The sequence below is a fragment of the Haemaphysalis longicornis genome, unplaced genomic scaffold, assembly GCF_048455015.1.
Source record: "Haemaphysalis longicornis isolate Haplotype H1 unplaced genomic scaffold, Haemaphysalis longicornis Haplotype H1 scaffold_3, whole genome shotgun sequence".
Classification (NCBI taxonomy): domain Eukaryota; kingdom Metazoa; phylum Arthropoda; class Arachnida; order Ixodida; family Ixodidae; genus Haemaphysalis; species Haemaphysalis longicornis.
The window spans coordinates 109,354,147-109,374,675 of NW_027526335.1; the positions used below are offsets into that span (position 1 = coordinate 109,354,147).

The 20,529-nt window shown below is 47.6% G+C and overlaps 1 protein-coding gene across 1 annotated transcript in view; it reads left to right on the forward strand.

Moving 5' to 3' along the window:
* Nucleotides 1–20,529, forward strand: part of LOC144175377 (MAM and LDL-receptor class A domain-containing protein 1-like) — a 176,997-nt gene that overhangs the window by 88,542 nt on the left and 67,926 nt on the right. The window contains exons 23-30 of the mRNA XM_077704460.1: nucleotides 4,261–4,395; nucleotides 6,147–6,288; nucleotides 11,103–11,211; nucleotides 14,781–14,862; nucleotides 16,011–16,136; nucleotides 17,231–17,378; nucleotides 18,880–18,991; nucleotides 19,566–19,662. Of these exons, the coding sequence (XP_077560586.1) occupies nucleotides 4,261–4,395; nucleotides 6,147–6,288; nucleotides 11,103–11,211; nucleotides 14,781–14,862; nucleotides 16,011–16,136; nucleotides 17,231–17,378; nucleotides 18,880–18,991; nucleotides 19,566–19,662 (951 nt within the window). The remainder of the gene's footprint in view (nucleotides 1–4,260; nucleotides 4,396–6,146; nucleotides 6,289–11,102; nucleotides 11,212–14,780; nucleotides 14,863–16,010; nucleotides 16,137–17,230; nucleotides 17,379–18,879; nucleotides 18,992–19,565; nucleotides 19,663–20,529) is intronic.

Sequence of the window (20,529 nt, forward strand, 5' to 3'; positions counted from 1 at the left end):
AAACGTCGCTGGTGCTGTGCACAGCCCAAACGGCATCACCTTGAACTCGTATAGGCCGTCTGGGGTTATAAATGCAGTCTTCTCTCGGTCTCTCTCGTCCACTTCAATTTGCCAGTAGCCGGTCTTCAGGTCCATCGATGAGAAGTACTTCGCGTGGCAGAGGTGGTCGAGGGCGTCGTCGATTCGGGGGAGGGGGTACACGTCCTTTTTCGTGATTTTGTTGAGTCGCCGGTAGTCAACACAAAACCTTAATGTGCCGTCTTTTTTCTTTACGAGTACGACGGGCGCAGCCCAGGGGCTTTTTGATGGCTGTATAATGTCGTCGCTGAGCATGTCGTCGACTTGAGTCCGGATGGCTTCCCGTTCGTGTGAAGAGACGCGGTACGGTGACTGTCGGGTAGGTCGGGCTCCGTCTTCGATTATTATTCGGTGCTTCGCTAGAGGGGTCTGACGTAGTTTTGCGCTCGACGAAAAACATTCGCTATAGCGACGCAGCAAAGCCAATAATTTTTTCCGTTGTTCTTGCGGTAGCGCCGGATTCACGTCGAATGGCTGCGGGAGCTTGAAGGTTTCTACGGGTGTGCGTTCAAAGTCGGCGACCGCGATCACATCACTTGCTTCTTGCGTTTCTTCGAGGAACGCAACTGCAGCTCCCTTGTTTAAATGCTGGTACTCTTCGGTGAAATTAGTGACCAAAACGTGAGATTGGCGTTGCTTAAAGTGCGCAATGCCTCTTGCGATGGACACACCGCGGTCGAGAAGCAACTTTCGATCACTCTCTACGATAGCGTCGATGTCAGAAGCAGCATCCTCACAGTAGACGGCGATCATCAAGCTTGCGCGGGGTGGCAGGGTGATGTGATCGTCGCAATCCTGACAGCAGCACGGTGATCGGGGTTCGGCTGCGGCGTCGTGGAGTGATCGGAGGAAAATGTTATCGACTTGGTCTGCAGGTCAATTATTGCGCTGTTGTCCGTCAAAAAGTCCATTCCGAGAATCACGTCGCGGGAGCAGTTAGGCAGAACGACGAACGCCGCAGAGTACGTTGTGCCGTCTATGGTGACGCGCGATGTGCACGTTCCACTTGGCGTCACGAGGTGGCCTCCTGCTGTGCGTATGTGCGGACCGTCCCATCTGGTCATAACTTTCTTCAGCTTAGACGCAAATGGTCCGCTCATTACCGAATAGTCAGCTCCCGTGTCTACGAGGGCGACTACGTCAAAGCCGTCGATGGGCACCTTGACGTCAGATGCAGTCGTCCTCGAGTTCCGGGTTCGTCGGGGCGTCGTATATCTGCTTGTACGTGTTGATGGTCGGGCACTGTGCATCGTCGTTGTCGTCGTCTTCTCAACGGACGTCTCGGTCAGGTCGGGTACGCGTCGCGCGGTGTAGCTGTCGTCGTGTTCGGGAGTCTCGTCAGGGTTAGGTCGGGTCGTCGGGATGAGGGCATGTCGTGAATCACTGTCTTCAGCGCGTCCTTGCGTCGTTGGAGGGTTTCTAGTTTTTCGCCGTAGAGCAACTTCACCTCCAGAAGTTGCCGCCTTTAGTTTCCCCCGCGTGGGCTGGGGGACCTTCCACGGGCGAAGTCAGCGTTGCTACGGCGGTTCGGCGATTGGTAGGGGTAGGGCGACGGCGAACGGTTGAAACGCGCTGGGCCACGGCTGGTTTCAGATAGATACTCGTCGATCTCACGTGGTCGTTGGCCAGGGAGAGGGCGAGGTGCGTCGACGGAGAACCCTCGCAAACCGAGCCTCTTGTATGGGCAGCGACGGTAAATGTGGTCGGCCTCTCCGCAGTGGTAGCACAGAGGACGGTTATCGGGAGTTCGCCATACGTCCGTCTTCCTCGGCGTCTGGTTTCGGGCTACCGGGGGTCGGGCGGGTGACAGTGGGCGGCGGTACGGCGGGGCCTCTTGACGGCGTGTTGGAGCAGGGCGGGGTCGACGAAAAGCCGCGGAGTATGTCATAGCTTGTAGCTCTTGGGGTACCTCGGATGGCGTAGAGGTTCCCAACGCTTGTTGCACTTCTTCTCTAATGACGTCGGTGAGAGAAGCGACTTGGGCCTGCGGCGGCGTTGGGAGAAGTTTCCGCAGCTCCTCTCTCACTATTGCGCGGATAGTCTCGCGTAGGCTGTCGGCCGGGATCCGCGTGCTGCCAAAGTCGTTCGCATTGGCCGCGCCAACAAAGTTGCGGTCATACTGCTTAGCACGCATTTCGAGGGCTTTCTCAATGGTGCTGGCTTCGGTCACGAATTCGGCGACGGTTTTGGGCGGATTTCGGACAAGTCCGGCAAACAGTTCCTCCTTCACTCCGCGCATTAAGAAGCGCAACTTCTTTTCTTCCGTCATTTCGGGATCCGCGCGGCGAAATAGCTGCTTCATCTCCTCAACGAAGATCAAGACGCCTTCATTGGGGTGTTGCGTGCGCGTTTCCAACAAAAGGGCGGCTCTTTCTTTCCGCACGACGGTAGTGAAGGTCTTAGTGAACTCGCTTTTGAACTGAGCCCAGTTTGTCAAGGAGCTCTCGTGGTTCTCGAACCAAGTGCGAGCCGAATCTTCCAAGTAAAAGAAAACGTGCCGGAACGTTTCTGCGTCGTCCCACCTGTTGAACTTCCGGACGCGCTCCAGTTTCTCCAACCATTCTTCTGGGTCTTCTGCGGGGGCTCCTCGGAATGATGGCGGTTCCCGTGGCTGCTGCAGAACGACAGGAGGATTGGCTTGGTTGAGCATGGTGCTGGTTGCGACGTTTTTCTTCTTCGTCTTCTCCGGCAGTAGACCGAACTCGGGTGGTAAATCTTGCACGCGGAGGCTGGCTCTTGTTGGACTGGCTTGGCGGCTTCCAGAGGTTGTAGTGGGCATGAAGGGTGCGTACCCCGCACCTCCACCAGATGTCACGTAGCCAAGGACGAAGCAGTTGTTTGGAAAAGAAACAAGTTTATTGGAGCGAACTTGTGCTCCCCTAACAACTGAAAAGAATACAGAGGCGGCGAAGCAGTGGTCAACAAAGTGACGTTACGTGCGTCGGAGAGCGTCGCAGAATCGAATGCCCCGGCGTCCGCACTGCAGGCTTTTTATCTTTTGGCGCGCGTGGTTCTCGAAACGTCGATTCGCATCGAGAACATAGTAGATCCAAGAAGATTATTCTGGGCTGTTCACGTTAGATCGGAATGCTCTCCCTATCACAACAGATAACACATGCGGCACAGAAAGAAAGAATGGAACACGCGCTTCCCTTGGCGCAGAGATAACACAGACCGGCGCAGCCGGCGGTAAAAGCAAAACACAAATAAACAAACCCAATGTATGGTTCGCGGCAATATCTATATATATATATATATATATATATATATATATATATATAGATATATATATATATATACATATATATATATATATATATATATATTGGATGTGTGTAAACGTTTAGTTAGGGAACTATGATATACTGTAACCGAAGCGTCGTTGTATTTTGTTTGTGGACCCTAAACTAACCTTCGGCTATTGAGTCCAACACTGTTCTTTCCTATGTTGCTCTGCGATAGATAACTTAAGCTTCAATCAATCAATCAATGAATCAATTTTTTGCCGCCGAAAAAAGCTGACAGGGCTACGGGGCAGTCGAAATTTCGTCTGAGCCCAACGAACTATTTGCCTTCATTGTCCTTTTAACAGAAACTACCACCAGCGCCCCATGACTGGCATCGAGCATTCGGCATTGGAAGCGATGTAGACACACCCTTATTTCTGCAATTAATCAGACCCATTCGACTGCGGAACCTAATCTTCAATGTGGTTGGGGTCGCTGTCACTTCTTCGTTTCTATGTGCGTTTGTGAAGGGTACATGAAGAAAGGAAATTACTATTGTTACCATGCACCCGTGCAACTATATATTCTGAACATATAAAATTCATAAAGATGCACATATATGCTTTTCCTGATGTGTGAACATAAATTTTACTATGACACATAGCTTAGTTCTGACGCCAGCCTATTTCTTCTTTCCTACGAATGCGAATGTCTGGAACCAATTCGCTTCAACACTAAGTTGCGACTTGCACAGCCCTCAAGCAACATTTTATCATGCACACAGTCCTGATCAAAATGCGGTAACAACTCCATCTCGGATTATAAACTCACTCTAAAGGCTAGAGCTTCATCGAGCCCCACAAATACTTCATGCTGAAGTGCTGCAAAATATGTTTTCTCAGTGCGCTTGTTTGGCTTTCCTTTCTCATTTTATGATGCTTACTCTTGATTGCAGCGCAGTGTACTTTTGAATCGGGCAACATGTGCGGCTGGAACCCAGATAATGGGACGCTGACTTGGACCCTAAATGACCCGTCGAAAAAGACTCCAGTGTACCCGCGCTTTGACCACACCTTTCAAGCCTACAAAGGTGATTTTCATAACACTTCATTTCGCCGGATTTTGCGTTGCGCGTTGCGATATAGGTATACATTCAGGCTACCCAGCCCCATTCTTACTTATAAAGTACTTTTTACCTGTAAAGGAGTCACCAGCTGGCGGAAATATTGCATTGTCCACAGTATACAAAAATTGCAGCACCTGCTTTTTTTGGAAAACCTACACAAATAAACCATTTCTGCGCGAACGGAGCACAAAGGAACGATTGAGTACAAAAGATCGTGCATTTGAGGACCTCGTGTGTTGTAATCAAAAGTAGCAGTATCATCTTTAACACTAAAAAAGCCATGTTCTACACTATAGAAAAGTATGGCTTAACCTCAGAAAATTGCTTAAAAAGTTCTGCGTCTTATCTGAGCTATTCCTGGATATGCAAAGCTAAAGCTTGGCTTAACTTGGTCAAGTCTTCTGTAATTATTATACTATTTATCCAAAGCCTGCCTTTGCCTCTTGTTGTGGTGCCACTCCCAGCGTTTTCCAGGCTTAACAGCTCGTCGGGTGATATCTGCGGGTTGGTCAGACGCCGTTTAACGCCGACGGCTCAAGGCCTCCAGTTATAGCACAGCGCTCGGAGAAGACGGCGCAGCCGCGCTCTCATCCCTCACCATACACGCATGCACGCGGCGAGTGACGTGGTCAGGCGCGAACCATGCAGCTGCGAGAGCGCATGCGCCAAGCCGGCAGCGGCTAGCGATCCCGGCCGTCCGGGCAAGTCACGTGATGCGTTGCCAAGGGTACGGCGATGCTGCGCTTAAATGAAAATCAAATTTACAGCGATGGCGGAACCGCTAGCCGAGATTAGTAAAGCTTTGCTCTAAATACCTCGTGTGGGAGTGTCCTAGTCTTGAGGGTGTTCGTGCCCGTCATCGCAGTCCAGTGCCCAGGTATGAGAACCGGATAACGCCACTGCAGCATACCAGTGTCGCCCGTGTCCTTCATTTCCTCTGGGATTACACACGGGAGGCTGACATCGGGAGCCGGACCTAATTTTACCCCAGCTCTTCCCCCCCCCCCCCCCCACCATCGTTATATGCCTCAGTGTCAGAGCTTTCGCAATAAAGTTTCATCTATTTACTAGTTTAAAAATACCATCTGCTCCATGTCGTACGAACAACCGGAACTGCCGACCGACCTATTGTCCTAATTTGTTTTCTTCCTGCAAATTTCAGTGCGGGTATGTTTTTGTGTGTTATTCTATCTTACACTTTCAAAAACGGACGCTGGTGGGCTTAATCACAACACTCCAGAAGTACCAATCACCGCATCCAAATATGCTAATTTAGCGAGTGACGAGGCCCAGAATACGATTACAGCAAAATATAATATCTGCGCTCTGACAAAAGCGCAAGGAGTGCGTCTGCACTGTAGTCACAGCGCAGATACTAATTTTTTCCTCTAATCTCATGCCGGGCCTCGGCATTCGCCAAATTTTCACATTTGGCCACGATGTGAGTCATTTTGGAGTGTTATGGTGAAGCCCTCTTGCGGCAACATTTAAGAGCGTAACATACTCGTTTCAGCTGTTTTGATACATGTATAAATTTGTAGTTTGTAACACTGAATTCTACTGTACAATGATTACTATGGTTTAATTGTATTGAATCGTATGGAAGGGCACCGCTTATCTTGCATTTTATTTAGACTTTCTGCACAATGACTTTTTGGGAGACTATTCACATTATAATACATTTTGTTTGTATTGTATTGTATTTGAAACGCCAGGTCGTTTCATCTTTGCCTCGAGCGACAAGGACGGATCCAGCGACACTGCCGTGCTTCAGAGCCCAGAGCTGGAAGTCAACGCAACAAATGGAGCGTGTCTCAGCTTTTGGCAGTTCATCGTCCATAACGAAAAGATGGTCCAGTGAGTTTCAAATATCAATTGTTCTCCCGAAACCAACAAAGGATTTGCAGCATTTTAATATTTGCATAACAGTGTTTTCTTGGTGGAAATACCTATATTACAATGAATTATTTCACTACACCTCCACTTTTCTGATACCTTTTGACGCGAAGACATGAAACCTTCTCTTGGACTTTTAAGGAGTGTTGTAATTGCAAACCAAAAAACAAGCAGAGTGCGTAAAAATGAGTGCATAAAAATGGTGTACAAACGTATTTAAAACATAACTATGCTTTTTAGAATATTGTGAAAACCTGTTTTCTTTAGTGATTTGAGTGCGCTGATCGCTAACTACCGACAGAACAGCACGCGACGAAAGGGCACGCGACAGAAGAGCACCGCCATAACAGCACGGCGTCAAAAGAGCACGCGACAAAACAGCACGCGACAGGACAGCACAGCATCAGAAGGGCACAGCGTCAAAAGCGCACACGCCAGAAAAGCACAGCGACAAAACAGCACAGCGACAAAAGCGCACGCGACAAAATAGCACGGCGCCAAAACAGCACACGACAAAACAGCACACCACAAGGGCACAGCCCTGAAACAGTTGGGTGCGGTGGCGTAGCTAGGTAGTCTGACGTAGTGCACTGGCGGGGCAGGCTCGGGCCGGGTAGCACGCATTTTCTTGGGCCCCGGCCGGGCTTGGGCTTGATTAAAAATTTTCGGGCCGTGCAAGCCCTAGCCGCCCGGGCCATCCTTGAGGCCCGGCAATCCTGTGCCGCAAATTATAAATTGTTGACAACAAAAACATTTTTGTTGATCTTTCAGGTTAAGTGAGAACAAAAAGAAGCGAAGTGTAAATTCATTACGGCGCTGTTGAAAGATACGATAAAAGGCGATTGCGCTTAGAACGCCTGCCTTTCGTCGTGTGCTGTTTTGACGGCGCCCCGATTTGCTTCTTCTTCACGGCCGCAACGACTTTCACTTTATGATTGTTGCTATATGTGTGAGCTGCCTTTGTTTTTTAAAGTGATAATCATTGAACATCACCTTGGAGGGGCGTACGCTTGGTCGTGTCTTTCTCGTTCCGAGCAAGTGTGGCCACGATTGCGGCGAACGCTGGAGTTTTTTTTTTTTTTTTTTCAATCTTGGCCAATCTCTTGCAACCCAATCTTGCAATCATGCGCCAGGGACGCTGGGCGGCAGCGGCGAGGCCCGAACACACGAGCGCTCGGCATTTCCTTGGTTTTCCTAAATGCTGACGGTCGCCGCAATCTTAGAAAATCTTCCTATATGAGTATGGTTGGCTAGACAAACATGCGCCTGCGAAGCTGGGTGGTCGTCGCCAGGCACGCACACACGATCGCTCGGCATTTTTTCGGTTTTGTTAACTGCCGAGCGGTCGCCGCGAGGCCCGCGATCAGGTGCACGCACTTGGCAATTTCTTGATATTTTTAACGGCGGAACAAAAAATTACGATTTCCTAAAGAGCTTCGCTGTTAAAACCACAACGAGAAGTTTACAGTACTATCTAAATTTCTCACGCTTAAGCAGCTTGTCTGCAAAAAACTTAGTTTATTCCGACACAATAGCCTGCTTCGGGCACATATAAGTCTCACTTTGCCGCAAAATCATTTTGTCATATAATGAGACAAAGAACTTCGAACATGTTGTCACGACCACTGGCCATGTTCAGGCGTACATACTTTCGACATCATAGGTCATGCATACGGAGGATATAAATTTATTGAAACGTAATTTTAAAGCATCTGAACAAAACTGTCGCCCCCAAGTCAGCAATTTACCGACCATCTTTTCGTTTTGTGTATTAAAGCTCCATCAAGATAAAAGGTTCGTAAACCACTGCGTTCCTGAATGGGAACTGTTACACCGTTTACACTGTAAAAAACGGTTCGCCTATTTATTGAAAGCAAAGTTCATTTTTCTTTGTTTGGTTTTGGCAGTACAACTGAAACACCTTGAACGTGGGCATATGTTTAGGAGGAGATCAAACACAAAAAGAGTAGACAGTGAGTGGGTTCTGCGGGCAGGTATTCATGAGCCCTACACAGCGAATACTACAGTACAGTTCTAGCGGAAATTTCTCAGCTTCCAACAAGACCGACCCAAGTAACACAAGAAGGTCACCCCACCAACAAAGCTCGATAAATTCCGCTGGAACAAATTTTCGACGGATTTAAGGACAGTGCACAAAAAACAATCCGACTTTATTTTGGTGGCGAAAATTCCATGAAGGAGATCCGTTTTATTGTAAATAACTGCTTCAAACTAGGTTCAATCTGAGTGAGGTTTATGGGTGGCGTCGGCTTGGTTTCATGAAGCTTCAATTTTTGATGGAACATTCAGTGCTCCGAAAGGTTACCGCGAGAGCATACCGATGCCGCTCGGACACCAATGGACTGAAAAACATACATAGCATTGTAAATGTAATTTACGCAACCATACGATGCGATCTCATTTTGAGATGACGACGACACATCTACCGGTGCTATATCCGTAGATCGCAGCAACAGTGCGTATGCACGGGATGATTCTTGAGATACCGAAATGACCAGTTAAACATTCAATGCCCTTTCTGTAAAAAAGATGGTTGAAACACGTAACTTTCTCCGATATAAATGCTAAATGCACAATCCAATAAGCCAAAGTTCAAATCTGCGCCCACGCTGAGTGAACCGAATACAATTTTATAATTTTTTACTTATTATATTCTGATTGAGTCATCTCAATGTACTTGTTTATGTAGCTCAGCGTCTTTGTTGATTCGCAATTCCTGTTGCTTAAGCGTTAGGCGTGATTAACTTTGCCATCTGTGCGCCTGGTAAAGAATGCTTCCATCATCATCATTGCTCTCCAGTATGACACTAAACTGTATTCGTCTAGCACAATTCAATCCGCTGTATATGGAAAGACATCACATTGTTTATGCAATGTGTGATTGATTGGCCCTTTCTGGAACCCCACTGTGTAAAGTTTGCTTTCCTGCAGTATAGTTAGCTTTCCGGCAGTGCGCTTTGCCGATGCCGCCACAAGCGAAATATGAAAAACTTCGCGTTTATGGTCATGCCTGGACATTTGAATACATAGCTAACATGAGGTAATAAGGATTGTCGGGGTGCAGATCCTCTGAACCCTCTTACCAGTCGCCATCTCCAAGCAGTCGCAATCTATGTAACTGTACTACCGTGCACGACATTTTTCCATTATGACAGGTTAACTAACTGGGGGTAAGTTCAACGAAAGCAAGCGCAAAAGACGGTCAGGTTATTTAATGCAAACTAGTAACCCGCATTTCTTTAATTAAGGGTATGTTTTAAGCCGCGAACTGGTACCGGCACATCAGTATCTACAAATTCGCTTGAGAAAGTGTCAACGAATTACTGGTGTTGAATTGCAATGGCAGATCCGCAGCACTTTCGGAGCAACTGTTCTGCTCTGTCTGGAGCAGACGCGTTCCAATGGCAGATCGGGAGCACCGTTGCAGCTGAGATCCCTCCGTGGAGCAAGAAAAGTTGCTCCGCCGAAATCGGAGTCGGCCGGAACTCACTAGGGCGCCCCTTCCCTCCCCCCCCCCCCCCCCCCCCCCCCCCCACGGGCCTGATAAGGTGTCGGCCAACGTTTATCGATACTTTGTGTCTGCTCCCCACGCCAGACAGTTTCGGGCCCTCTTCTCCCCCTTTTCTCCCCGTCCAAAAACCTCACCGCATCGCATCGCTTACTTTTGGCGCGTGACGTCGCCAACGTCGCCGCCGTCTGAGTTTCCGGCCAATTCTCGCCTTCTCTGCCTCCTCCAGCCCCGCAGCGCGAGATGAACGCGCCCGCGAGAACCAGACGATTTCGGGAAGGCGCGACGCAAAGAATTCTGGGAATTTCCTGTTGCCGTCACGGTTCGGCACTGTGATCCCACGGGAGCGGCTTCGTTCCAAAGGCAGCTTCGGAGTACCTGCTCTTCGCGGAGTCGGCGCACTTCACGGTGGAGCGTGGTGACCGCTCCGGATCTGCAATTGGAATTTAACATGAGGTTATTTTACCCTTACCCATTATCAGGAGCAGGCAAAGGGGGACAGAAATATTCACGCTTGTCGATTTAATGAATTAATCCGCCCTCCTTCTATCCTTCCCCCTTTCCAAGCCTTTATAGAAGTGCAAGTAACAATGTTTTTCTCAGTATTGAGCACACGTAAAAAACTCTAGTTCTTTGGTGTTAAAAAAAATGGCTGGTATCATAATTATGATTATGTTTATGAACTTTTATGTTTATGATTATGATTATGAACTTGTTTATGAACCAACTGCTTCATAAACAAGTCGGTTATTGTCCTGATTGTAGAGGTCGCTTATTCGTGCACGTAATTACTGAATTTGAACTGAAATCTTATACATATGTGGTTATACGCGCATACATTATACAGTTACTTTCGTGTTATAACGATTCGAAGGGATTGCTGCTTATCATGCTGCACAGTTGCGAACGAGACGAAGTAAACTACAGCGCTTCATCTTCGAACATCGTTCGAGAGTGGAATATGACCAGGAATCTAGGTTAAGTGGTGTGGAATAATCTCATGTTGCAATTTTTGTTTTTAAGATTCTAAGATTCAGCATGCTTAGGAGGGCATTCCTTGGTTCCATGGGCGTTGTTTAAAATGTGAATTGCCACAACGAAGGCCCCGGAACCTCTTCGGTGTCGCTATTTAAATTCTAAAGCTACATTCGGAAAATCTACATGTGGTCTGCCCTTGCATGGTTGGATGAATACAATTATAGGTGTGCATGAATGGCTGTTGGACATTTTTTTACATCACATGCAGCGTGATCGTGACCTCCGGAGCACGCGTCGTGTTCGGCGGCGCCTCGAATACCAGCCACCGATGGGACCACGTTCTTGTCGACCTGAAAGATTCCGGCGAAAAGCTGCAGGTTTGTTCTGTAATATAGAGGTATTTTTTTCTGTTGTGCAACTCTACGGTGCATGGGGGAGTTCGAATCTTTTCGTGACTTCGAAAACCAAATGATCAGTTGAGGGCTGGTTTTCTCTGAAAGTTTTTCCCCAATTGCTTCGAACTCACCGATAACAACTTAAAAACAGAGACTGCTGGACTAAGAAATTCCCCACTCGTCCGCCTTCAAAAACAGAGTCGTATTGGGCTTCAATAAAAATTTATTCAATTCAAGGAGAGTCAAGCAAAATTGGCTCAACCCTAATTCCTGCATTCATGTTGCCTGAAAAAATACTACGAGCCACCGTGACTGAAGCCCTCTATAGAGGAAGAACAATCGTTTCAGCATCCATTGATGGATCTTCAGAAGGCAGCAGCAGCACTTAGTTCCGTTACCTCGCCAACCTGGTGCAGGCCGCATGATGCGCAATTCTCGCTGAGGCTTCAGAAGTGCGCAACGCGGCGTTTCTTACTCGTCCCTCTTGCAGAGTGCGAATTGTGCAGAGCACGCTGAGTGCTCACGTGTGCTCGCTTTCAATACGGCACTGATTGCCTGTCACATTTTTTCCCACCAGTATCGGCGTTTCGTCGCCGTCACTCCCCCTTCTTTTTTTGTTTGCGGCAGTACTGGCTGCAAACTCCCTACTACAATGCGTGCAAGCGGAGGCAGCAGTCACAAGACTCGTTGAGGGCGAAGCAGCTGGCTGGACGCGCTTCTACTTTCAATTTCCAAGGCAACGTCGCCATCGTTAAGAAGGCCGCTCTCTCTTCTGCGATTTCACTATCTCTGCGTTCTTTTATCATGCGTTTTGTTCACATAGCGGAAGAATAAGGAACAAAGCGGCGCCAAAATTTCACCGCCATGTCTCATCTATTCCTCAAGCGATAAAACGCAGACATTGAGGTGTTCAGAAATAAGTCGCACTGCCAATGCTGGAACTTCCAATACAAACGAAATCTTCGGCACAACACTGAAAGGGGGGCTATAATTGTAATTCAGAGGTTGGATTGTCTAAACGAGCCCATTATTCTGGGCATGACTTAAAATCTGCATCATGTGGAGTATGACCTGCAGCCCCTGTGGGACAAATGGAGTGAGTCCAGTAAATAAGCAGCAAGCAGCACGAATTTGCGTCCCGTAGCTACGTGGACTCCGTCGGAGAGGTGGTTCTTTTCTTATTAGCTGCTTAGACCGTTCTTATTAGCTGCTTAGTTTTATTGTGTTAGCAATAGGTGGCCCGAGTAGGCAAAATTTTCGCCGTCTATTAGCGTGCACAGAGCTACGGACATATAGAGAGCAAAAAAGCACGTGCCAAGAGAGGTTACTTCAGGCCGGAGAGCACATACGTTTCGCTGGCTTCGCGATGACGGCGGCTTGTTGCTTAGGGCTCGACGTCTGTCACGGCTACCGGCGCCCTCACGTTTGGACATGCCCGTTGCCTGGCGTTCCGGCGTGCAATGCAGCATAAACCTACTGCAGCGCGGAATTGGCGCAAAATAACCTGTAATAGGAATACCGCTGAACAAATATTGCTACCTGTGAACAACGAAACCAGCTACCGGATTAAGTGAGCAAGCGGGGCCGCTCATGCGTTTGGAACGCAAGGCCAGGCTGGCAGAGAATGTGAGGGTTGTGTGACAAACGCCGTGCGTTCTGGGCTCCTAATGGGAAGCGAAGCGTGCACCCTGGGCAAAGCCTCAAGTTCTCGAAGGGGCGAAATGACGCTCTCGCAAAAATGTAAAACATTTGATTGTCTTCTCATTTTTATCCCGTGGTTATAGTAATAGTCGTGGTAACACGGTGTCTTGATCCAAAAAGAGCCAACTATACAGACTACACCTAATGAACGTTTCAGTTCTCGGCAAACTTGGCACATTTCCTTTTACACTTTGTTTGATGTGCCCTGGTTCCTTTAGTACTTGGGCTGTCTTCAGCAGGGCCAGTTTCCACGTTTTCGTGCGAGCTTGCGCGGTAAAGGAGGAGGGCCAGTCGCGCCTTTGGGCGACCTGTGAATTACGTGCTTTTCTATCAGAACCGGAAAAGCCGTTGCTTTGGCAAGGTAAATCATTTTCAGTTGTCACAAGCTATGGCTTTTGTTATAGAGTCCGTCATTTCAACAGACAACGTTCTGTTATATCAGCCTCCATGCTGACCACAGGGCGCACGAAACGCTCGCGAACCTCTGCTTACTTTTAGCGACATTACCACACATTACCGTCTACAGCGACTAGAACTACCGCCCCCTCACACGTCTCTTCCTTCACCCTTGTACAGATTATGGAGACAATTGCAGACCTATTCCCTCCCCACCAGACACGTCCTCCACCGCATCTTGTTGTGCCAGAGCGCCTGGCCCAAAGGCGTTGCACGAGGCGACGCGCCGACAGCGAGGCTGAGTCACGCCTCTCCCTTTCGTCGCTGCGGCGCGGCCGAATCCCGCATCTCAGAACGCTGCGGCGCGGCCGAATCCTGCATCTCGGAACGCTGCGGCGCGGCCGAATCCCGCATCTGAGGGCGACCAAACAAGGGCATGTCGCTACGCCCGGAGGCGAGGTCACGGAGACGGCAGGGGCATCGCCCTCCCTTTCCCCATTGGCGGCGCAGCTGACTCACCGCTTCGCTACCATTCGTCGGAATTCAAACTTCGGGCAGCGAGAGCCCTGATTGGAGCTTTTCGAACTTCTTGGGGCCACAACGAACTTCCCGGGCTATAAAAGAAGCCCGGAGGCTCTCATCGTCGGCATTCCTCGGCGGCTTCTCTCCGGCACCAGTCTCTCCGGAAGCACCGAGTGAAAAGGGTGCTGTCGCCTCTGGGCGAGTCATGTAACGTTTGCTTACCCTGTATATACTGTATATAAATGTTACTTCAACTCTTCGTCACTCTGCTCTGCGCCGCGTCGATAGCGGACGGAGCAAGGCAACATCGCTACACCAGTGACTGCGCTCGGATGACCAGGCCCAACAGCGGTGACAGCGGCGGGATGGCTGATTCCCAACATCGGTGACGAGCTGGATGCGAGTCACAACATGGGCGACCGCCCTGGGATGCTAATTCCCAACAATCTATCCCACATTATATCCCCACCCAAACTGCCCGGCATGTGGCGCTCGAGACACCACGCCACACGCAATTTGGGAATGCCGCTCTTTACCCCCGCTCTGTTTACCCAACCATCCCACTACCTGGCTGGAGGTGACCGGGAGCTCGTCGCCCGAGCTACAGCTCCTGACCGCCACAAGGGCTCAGGATTACCTGGCGCGCCTCCCTCACCTGAGGGTCACTAGCTAGGACTGAGCCTCGCCAGAAATAAAGTTATTCTCTCTCTCTCTCTCTCTCTCTCTCTCTCTCTCTCTCTCTCTCTCTCTCTCTCTCTCTCTCTCTCTCTCTCTCTCTCTCTCCATGCGTTTGCATAAAGTGTCGCTTGCTGAATGCTCCTTCAGCGTATGTGTCGCAACATCGATACCTTGCCTCACACTGATGTTTACTCAAGTAATCGAATGTTTTTTGTTTTTTCTTCTACTATCCTACTGTTGCGCCTCCTATGCAGCTAGCGATCCAAATGCGCATGGGCCGAGGACTTGTCGCGCTGGACGACATTGAAGTCACCGCTGGACCATGTCCGGCCAGAGGTATGAGAAATTTCACCTTCAGATTGTGCGTTCCCTTGGAACGAAACTGGAAACAAACAAATTTTGATTTGAACACCGTTTAAAAAGTATAGGTAGCCCGTGGTAAAATTTGGCTCAGGTTTAATACTTCTGAACCTAGTTACCATGAGCGAAAGCAAAGGCTACTCCCACAGCGTTTCGTGAAAGTTTCGCGTTGCTTGAAATTTCGAAGACAGCAATCTCTACTGCGTCACCGGACTCGTACTTTCGCTTGCGCTGGCACGCCCTGGCAGCCCAGCCTGCGAGCCATTCGTTACGAGACTGTGGATGCACTCTCAACGCAGCCGCAACGCGGCGCAGTGTTTTAATGTATAAATCGTTGCACACTCACCTATTCACGTTAATCGCTTGCGTTGAAGCGCACGCAGAAGCAGAGCAGACGTTTCAACCTCGCCTAGGCACGTGGTAACATAGCGGCGAAGCTAAGAGCGAGCGAAGCAATAGGAAAGAAAGACGGAGCTTGCACATTGACGGCTGAAGGTCACTTGCGAAGCGATAAAGGTTTTAAAGATGTAGCCTAGATGAGCTTTCGCTCTAAACATCACGAGAAACCCCCAATCTATGAAAGTGAATGAAGCATTTTACTACACGACATAGAGGTGACACAGATTTAAGTGAAAAGTTGCCGTTGTTGAACACGCGTGAAGGAAGTTTGGCGAGCGATAGCTCGGTTTTTGGGCCGACAGTGTGCAGTAAACGAAACGCGCACACAACTGCACTGCAAGACGAAACCGAGGCGCTGCTCGGCGCAGTCGGTGCTGTAGATGCGAACGCGCAAGCAAGCAAGCAATGCGCCTTTAGAAGTGTGGAAAAGATGAGGGAAACGGGCAAAGAACTTGTATGTCGCCAGTGCCTGGCTGCATTGTTTTCTGATGGCACGCGCTCTAACCCCCATCCCCCCTATCCCAATCTCCTCACCCCTGCCTTTGGAACTAACGAGCGATCAGACACTTTCACTGCGCAATGACGCGAAGCGCTGTGCGCCTCCTTTTATCATTTTCTGATGATACGCGCCCTTACTCTTTCTCCCTATGCCCGCATTACTGCCAAGGCAATGACACTGACACTAGTATTTTAATTTTTTTGTTTTCGTTGCTCTCCACCTCTAGACTTCTGCTCTTTGGAGTCGAACTCAACGTGCAGATTCGACAACGACCCCGCGAACTTTGGCCCCTGGGTACTTCGCAAGGCAATGGTGTTCGGCATCCCCGACCACACGCTCAACAACCTCAAAGGTGAGTGAATTCTTGAAGCCAACGCTCATCTCCCTAGCTCAGTTAACTCATAAGACATGTCGATAAGGTGGTCTCTTGATTAAAAGTCAGTGTTTATGTTTGTTGCATGATCTTGCTTTCAGGTTGTTTTCCGGATCAACTGAGTGGGTAGAATTCCTCACAGCTCGTGGGGATAGGTGAACAGAATACAAAATTACAGCCACTTTTGGCGCGTTCTGTCGTTCTGTATGCCGGTCTAGGTAAATATAAAGCAAAATGTATTTAATTGTAAGGGGGAACTAATTATACGTCGTGATGAACCGCGCTCAGCCTTACTAATTCGAGCAAGCTCGTGTATGCGTAATTACGGAAAGTACAAAAGTGGCAACCAAAAAGAAACGACACTTACATTTTTGAGGTACAAGATGCCGGAGTTTCTACTAACGCTTCAGAAGAAATTGGTGATCTCAAAACCGATAAGAATTAACATATCCCAGGCGCACTTCATAACCACTTAACTGCAAAAATCACAAATTTGTGAAAAGTGGAAAATTACGACGAAAAACCATACGATTCATTCAGGACAAGTAAGGCTCTCCTACTGACCTTCTAGCTATTTCTGAACTCCCTACGCTATAAACACGTGAGCCATTACAAACTTACATAATTAGAATACATATGTAAAAGCGATACGTTACACGATCTTTGTTGCCAGAAGACTTCCTTGGATAAAATTTGTTGTTCCTTCAAGCATTGATGCGCCTAGTCGTTATCTGATTTCGCATCGAGAAATTTCATCAAGATGTCACAGCAATCAGTGACATTTGGACAGGGTCATGTCACTGTGAACGCGCATGGCGTTATTTGCCTCGCGTTCTTTTCTTGGTACGTTCAGTACTATCACCTGGAGTGTTACGTACCAAGGCTACGGGCTGATTTATCTTTCTAGATGCATCTTAATCTTATCACTCAGATATTAGACTATTCCAATTTATCCTCTACGTTTATAACAATAGAGTGTTTTCCGCCATTATATTTATCTATACGAAGATTTCCCTAAAACGTCTGCAGCCTACAACAGCCTCATTATTCTCCGCTGTTTACTCGTTCTTCAGGACAGTTCCTTTACTTGAACACGACGGGAGTGCAGTCTCATCACCCGGTGTCGAGACTCTTCATGGAACCACGGCCGCCGACACAAGCAACATGCGTCACCTTCTGGTGGACCGGTCGGGGTGCCCAAAGCCAGCTAAACGTGTACAGGTAATATTTATTTTTGTTTGTAATCATCTGGAGGAAGTTGCTATTACGTCTTTGGGAGTTGTAGACGAGGCATTTCACCCCGTTGGCGTTTTACCGCTGCTCTATTTGTTACAACCAAACGATATTCAGGTCAAGGAACACGAAAATAGTATTTAGAGCGTCTCGCCTTAAAACCTGCAAAAGCAACTCAAAAACGAGTTCAGCATTATTGCACCACGATACATCTAAGGTGGTGCATTTGTTAGCAGAGATGTCTCCCTTACAGCCAATCAAGGTATGTTATTTTTGAGCCAATAAATATTCACCACCATCACCACCAGCCTATCTACGCCCACTGCAGGGCAAAGGCCTCTCCCATTATTCTCCAATTACCTCGGTCCTGTGCCAACTGTGACCAATTTATCCCCGCAAACTTCTTGATCTCATCTGCCCATCTAACTTTCTGCCGCCCCCTGCAACGCTTGCCTTCTCTAGGGATCCACTCTGTTACCCTTAATGACCAGCGGTTATCTTGCCTTCGCATTACATGCCCTGCCCACGTCCATTTCTTCTTCTTAATTTCTACTAATATTTCTTTAACACCAGTTTGCTCCCTGACCCACTCCGCTCTCTTCTTGTCCCTTAATGTTACACCTATCATTTTCCGCTCCATTGCCCGCTGAGTCGTTCTCAATTTAAGTTGAACCCTCTTAGTGAGCCTCCAAGTTTCTGCCCCGTAGGTGAGTACCGGTAAGATGCAGCTGTCATACACTTTCTTCTTCAGCGACAATGGTAGGCTGCTATTCATTATCTGAGAATGTCTGCCATATGCACCCCACCCCATTCTGATCCTTCTAATTATCTCTGCCTCATGGTTGGGATCTGGGGTCACAACTTGGCCTAAGTAGATATATTCGCTTACCAGTTCCACTGCCTCCCCACCTATCTCAAACTGCTGTGCTGTCCCGAGGTTATTGATCATATTATAAATATTATCAACAAGTAAATGAAGTAGCATGTGACATAAATTAAAGCCATTCTCTCGATAAAAACCCCAAAATATGTTGTGAGCCCCCGAAACCAATTTGAAGAGGCTACAGTGTTTCCAGTAATGTAGTGTACGGTAAAAGTAACAAAGCTAATTTGTTTTGCACCGCGTGTCTGGGCTTCAGGTTATTGTGTAGCAGCGGGGACTAATTTATAAGACGTTGGTGACAATGGTGACATAGGCAGGCTTCTTCATGGGAAGATGGCCTATTTTATTTCCGGCAAGTGCCGGGAGAAATTATCTTTATTCCGACATGCAGTGGCCACCGTGCAAGACGTGTAACGGAAAATGAATTAGCACATAAGGTATTTCTACGTCGCAGGATTACTTTGAATTGAGAATTTTGACAAACCTATAAAAGGCAACAGGTATTTCGCCAAAAAAAGGCGTAATCTCGCAGCCCATACACCATCGTTTTGGTGTAGGCGCTCATGTCTCTTTGTTCACGCTCGCCGTGGTGTATTTATCTCACAGGTTTACCACGGAGAGAGCGCTGAGGGACCCGCTGGTGACAGTAACTAGCGGCGTTTATAGAAGCTGGTGGAACGTCCGCACCGTCACCGTATCATCCAGGATCAAATGGAACGTGAGTGGCAATGTGCTTCTTTTGACCAAAACGTTTAATGGGACTCCCACTGAAAATAGCTGATGATGCGCGCAGAAAAAATCGGAAAGCAGCAACAAAACCTAAATGCAGTAAACCCCCGATATAACAACTTCCCTTTGTTCTAAATCTTCCTTTATTGAAAGTCTTCATGGTTACAGCTGCAGTTTATAAAGGGCAAGCAATCCTCGTTTTTAACGAAGTATTGCTTATACCAAAGCCAATTTCGTGTCCTGTGGCCTTTGTTATAACGAGATATTACTGTACGAGCATTTCTTATATAAACTGCTTAGATAAATAAGAGCTGTATTTTCAACTCTAAGCCCTCATTAAACATGCACCTATATTGGAGTTCCTACATGCGCGCAGTAAAATACCAGCGTCGCAATTTTGAATGTCACACTCATCCGCGCTTGCGGTCGAAAAAACAAAAAGCAAGAACAGACGACTGCAAAATAACTTGCATAATTAATCCACAAAATACGGTGAAATTTCCGCCATTACGCCGCAAGAATATCTTGGCAAATCGTAACAGCTCTTCACATTTCTGACGTAGCTCGTCTTCGAGGTGGTGGCTGCCTATGGAGTGAAGGAAGACTCGGGAGTTTTTCTTGATGACATTGAGTACCGAGATGGAGAATGCCCGCAGTACGGTAAGCAGTTACGAAGTTTTCAAGGAACTGGCGAACGTTTATGACTACTCCAGCTGGTTAATCCCTTACAAAAATTAATGTTGCGATCCTATTAAACTTTTATAGAGTTTTATAGAGTCTAAAGGAACTCATCAGAAACTCATGGCAGACTCATGACCTACCGAGTCATCTCTGTACGATCTCTAAAGAATTTCAAAAAAGACCACCCTATAAAAACTCACTTTCCCCATCTCTATAAGATCTCTATAGAATTTCAGAAGGGACCTCTCCATAAAAACTCACTCTCCTCATCTTTATAAAATCTCTATAGAATTTCAAAAAAGGCCTCCCTATAAAAACTCGCCCTCCCCATCTCTATAGGTTCTCTATAACATTTCAAAAGAGACCTCCCTATAAAAACTCACTCTCCTCATCTCTATAAGATCTCTATAAAATTTCTAAAGAGACCTCCCTATAAAAACTCACTCTACTCATATCTACAAAATCTCTATGGAATTTCAAAAGAGACCTCCCTATAAAAACTCAATCTACTCAGGCTCGATAAAGATTCTATACACATTTTACTGAACTCGTTCAATAGCAGTTCTATGGAGTCTACTGTATGAAAGCTGTTTTGAATTTTTGTAGGGTCTTCACTATAGCAACTAATTCAATATAAGCTCACTAGAAATTCTGTTGAAGTTTTAACGTGATAACTCAAGAAAGTTTCTGTTGGCTCACTTTGAAGTTTTTCAGCCAAGTTTTTTCCATGGAGGCGGTGCACGGAGAATGAAAATGTCCGTTACATATGCTGGTTAAAGGATGCGTATACCGCGATCACCAAATTTGGAATCTTAAAAAAATGATATAATTGGCTTCTGTCACGTG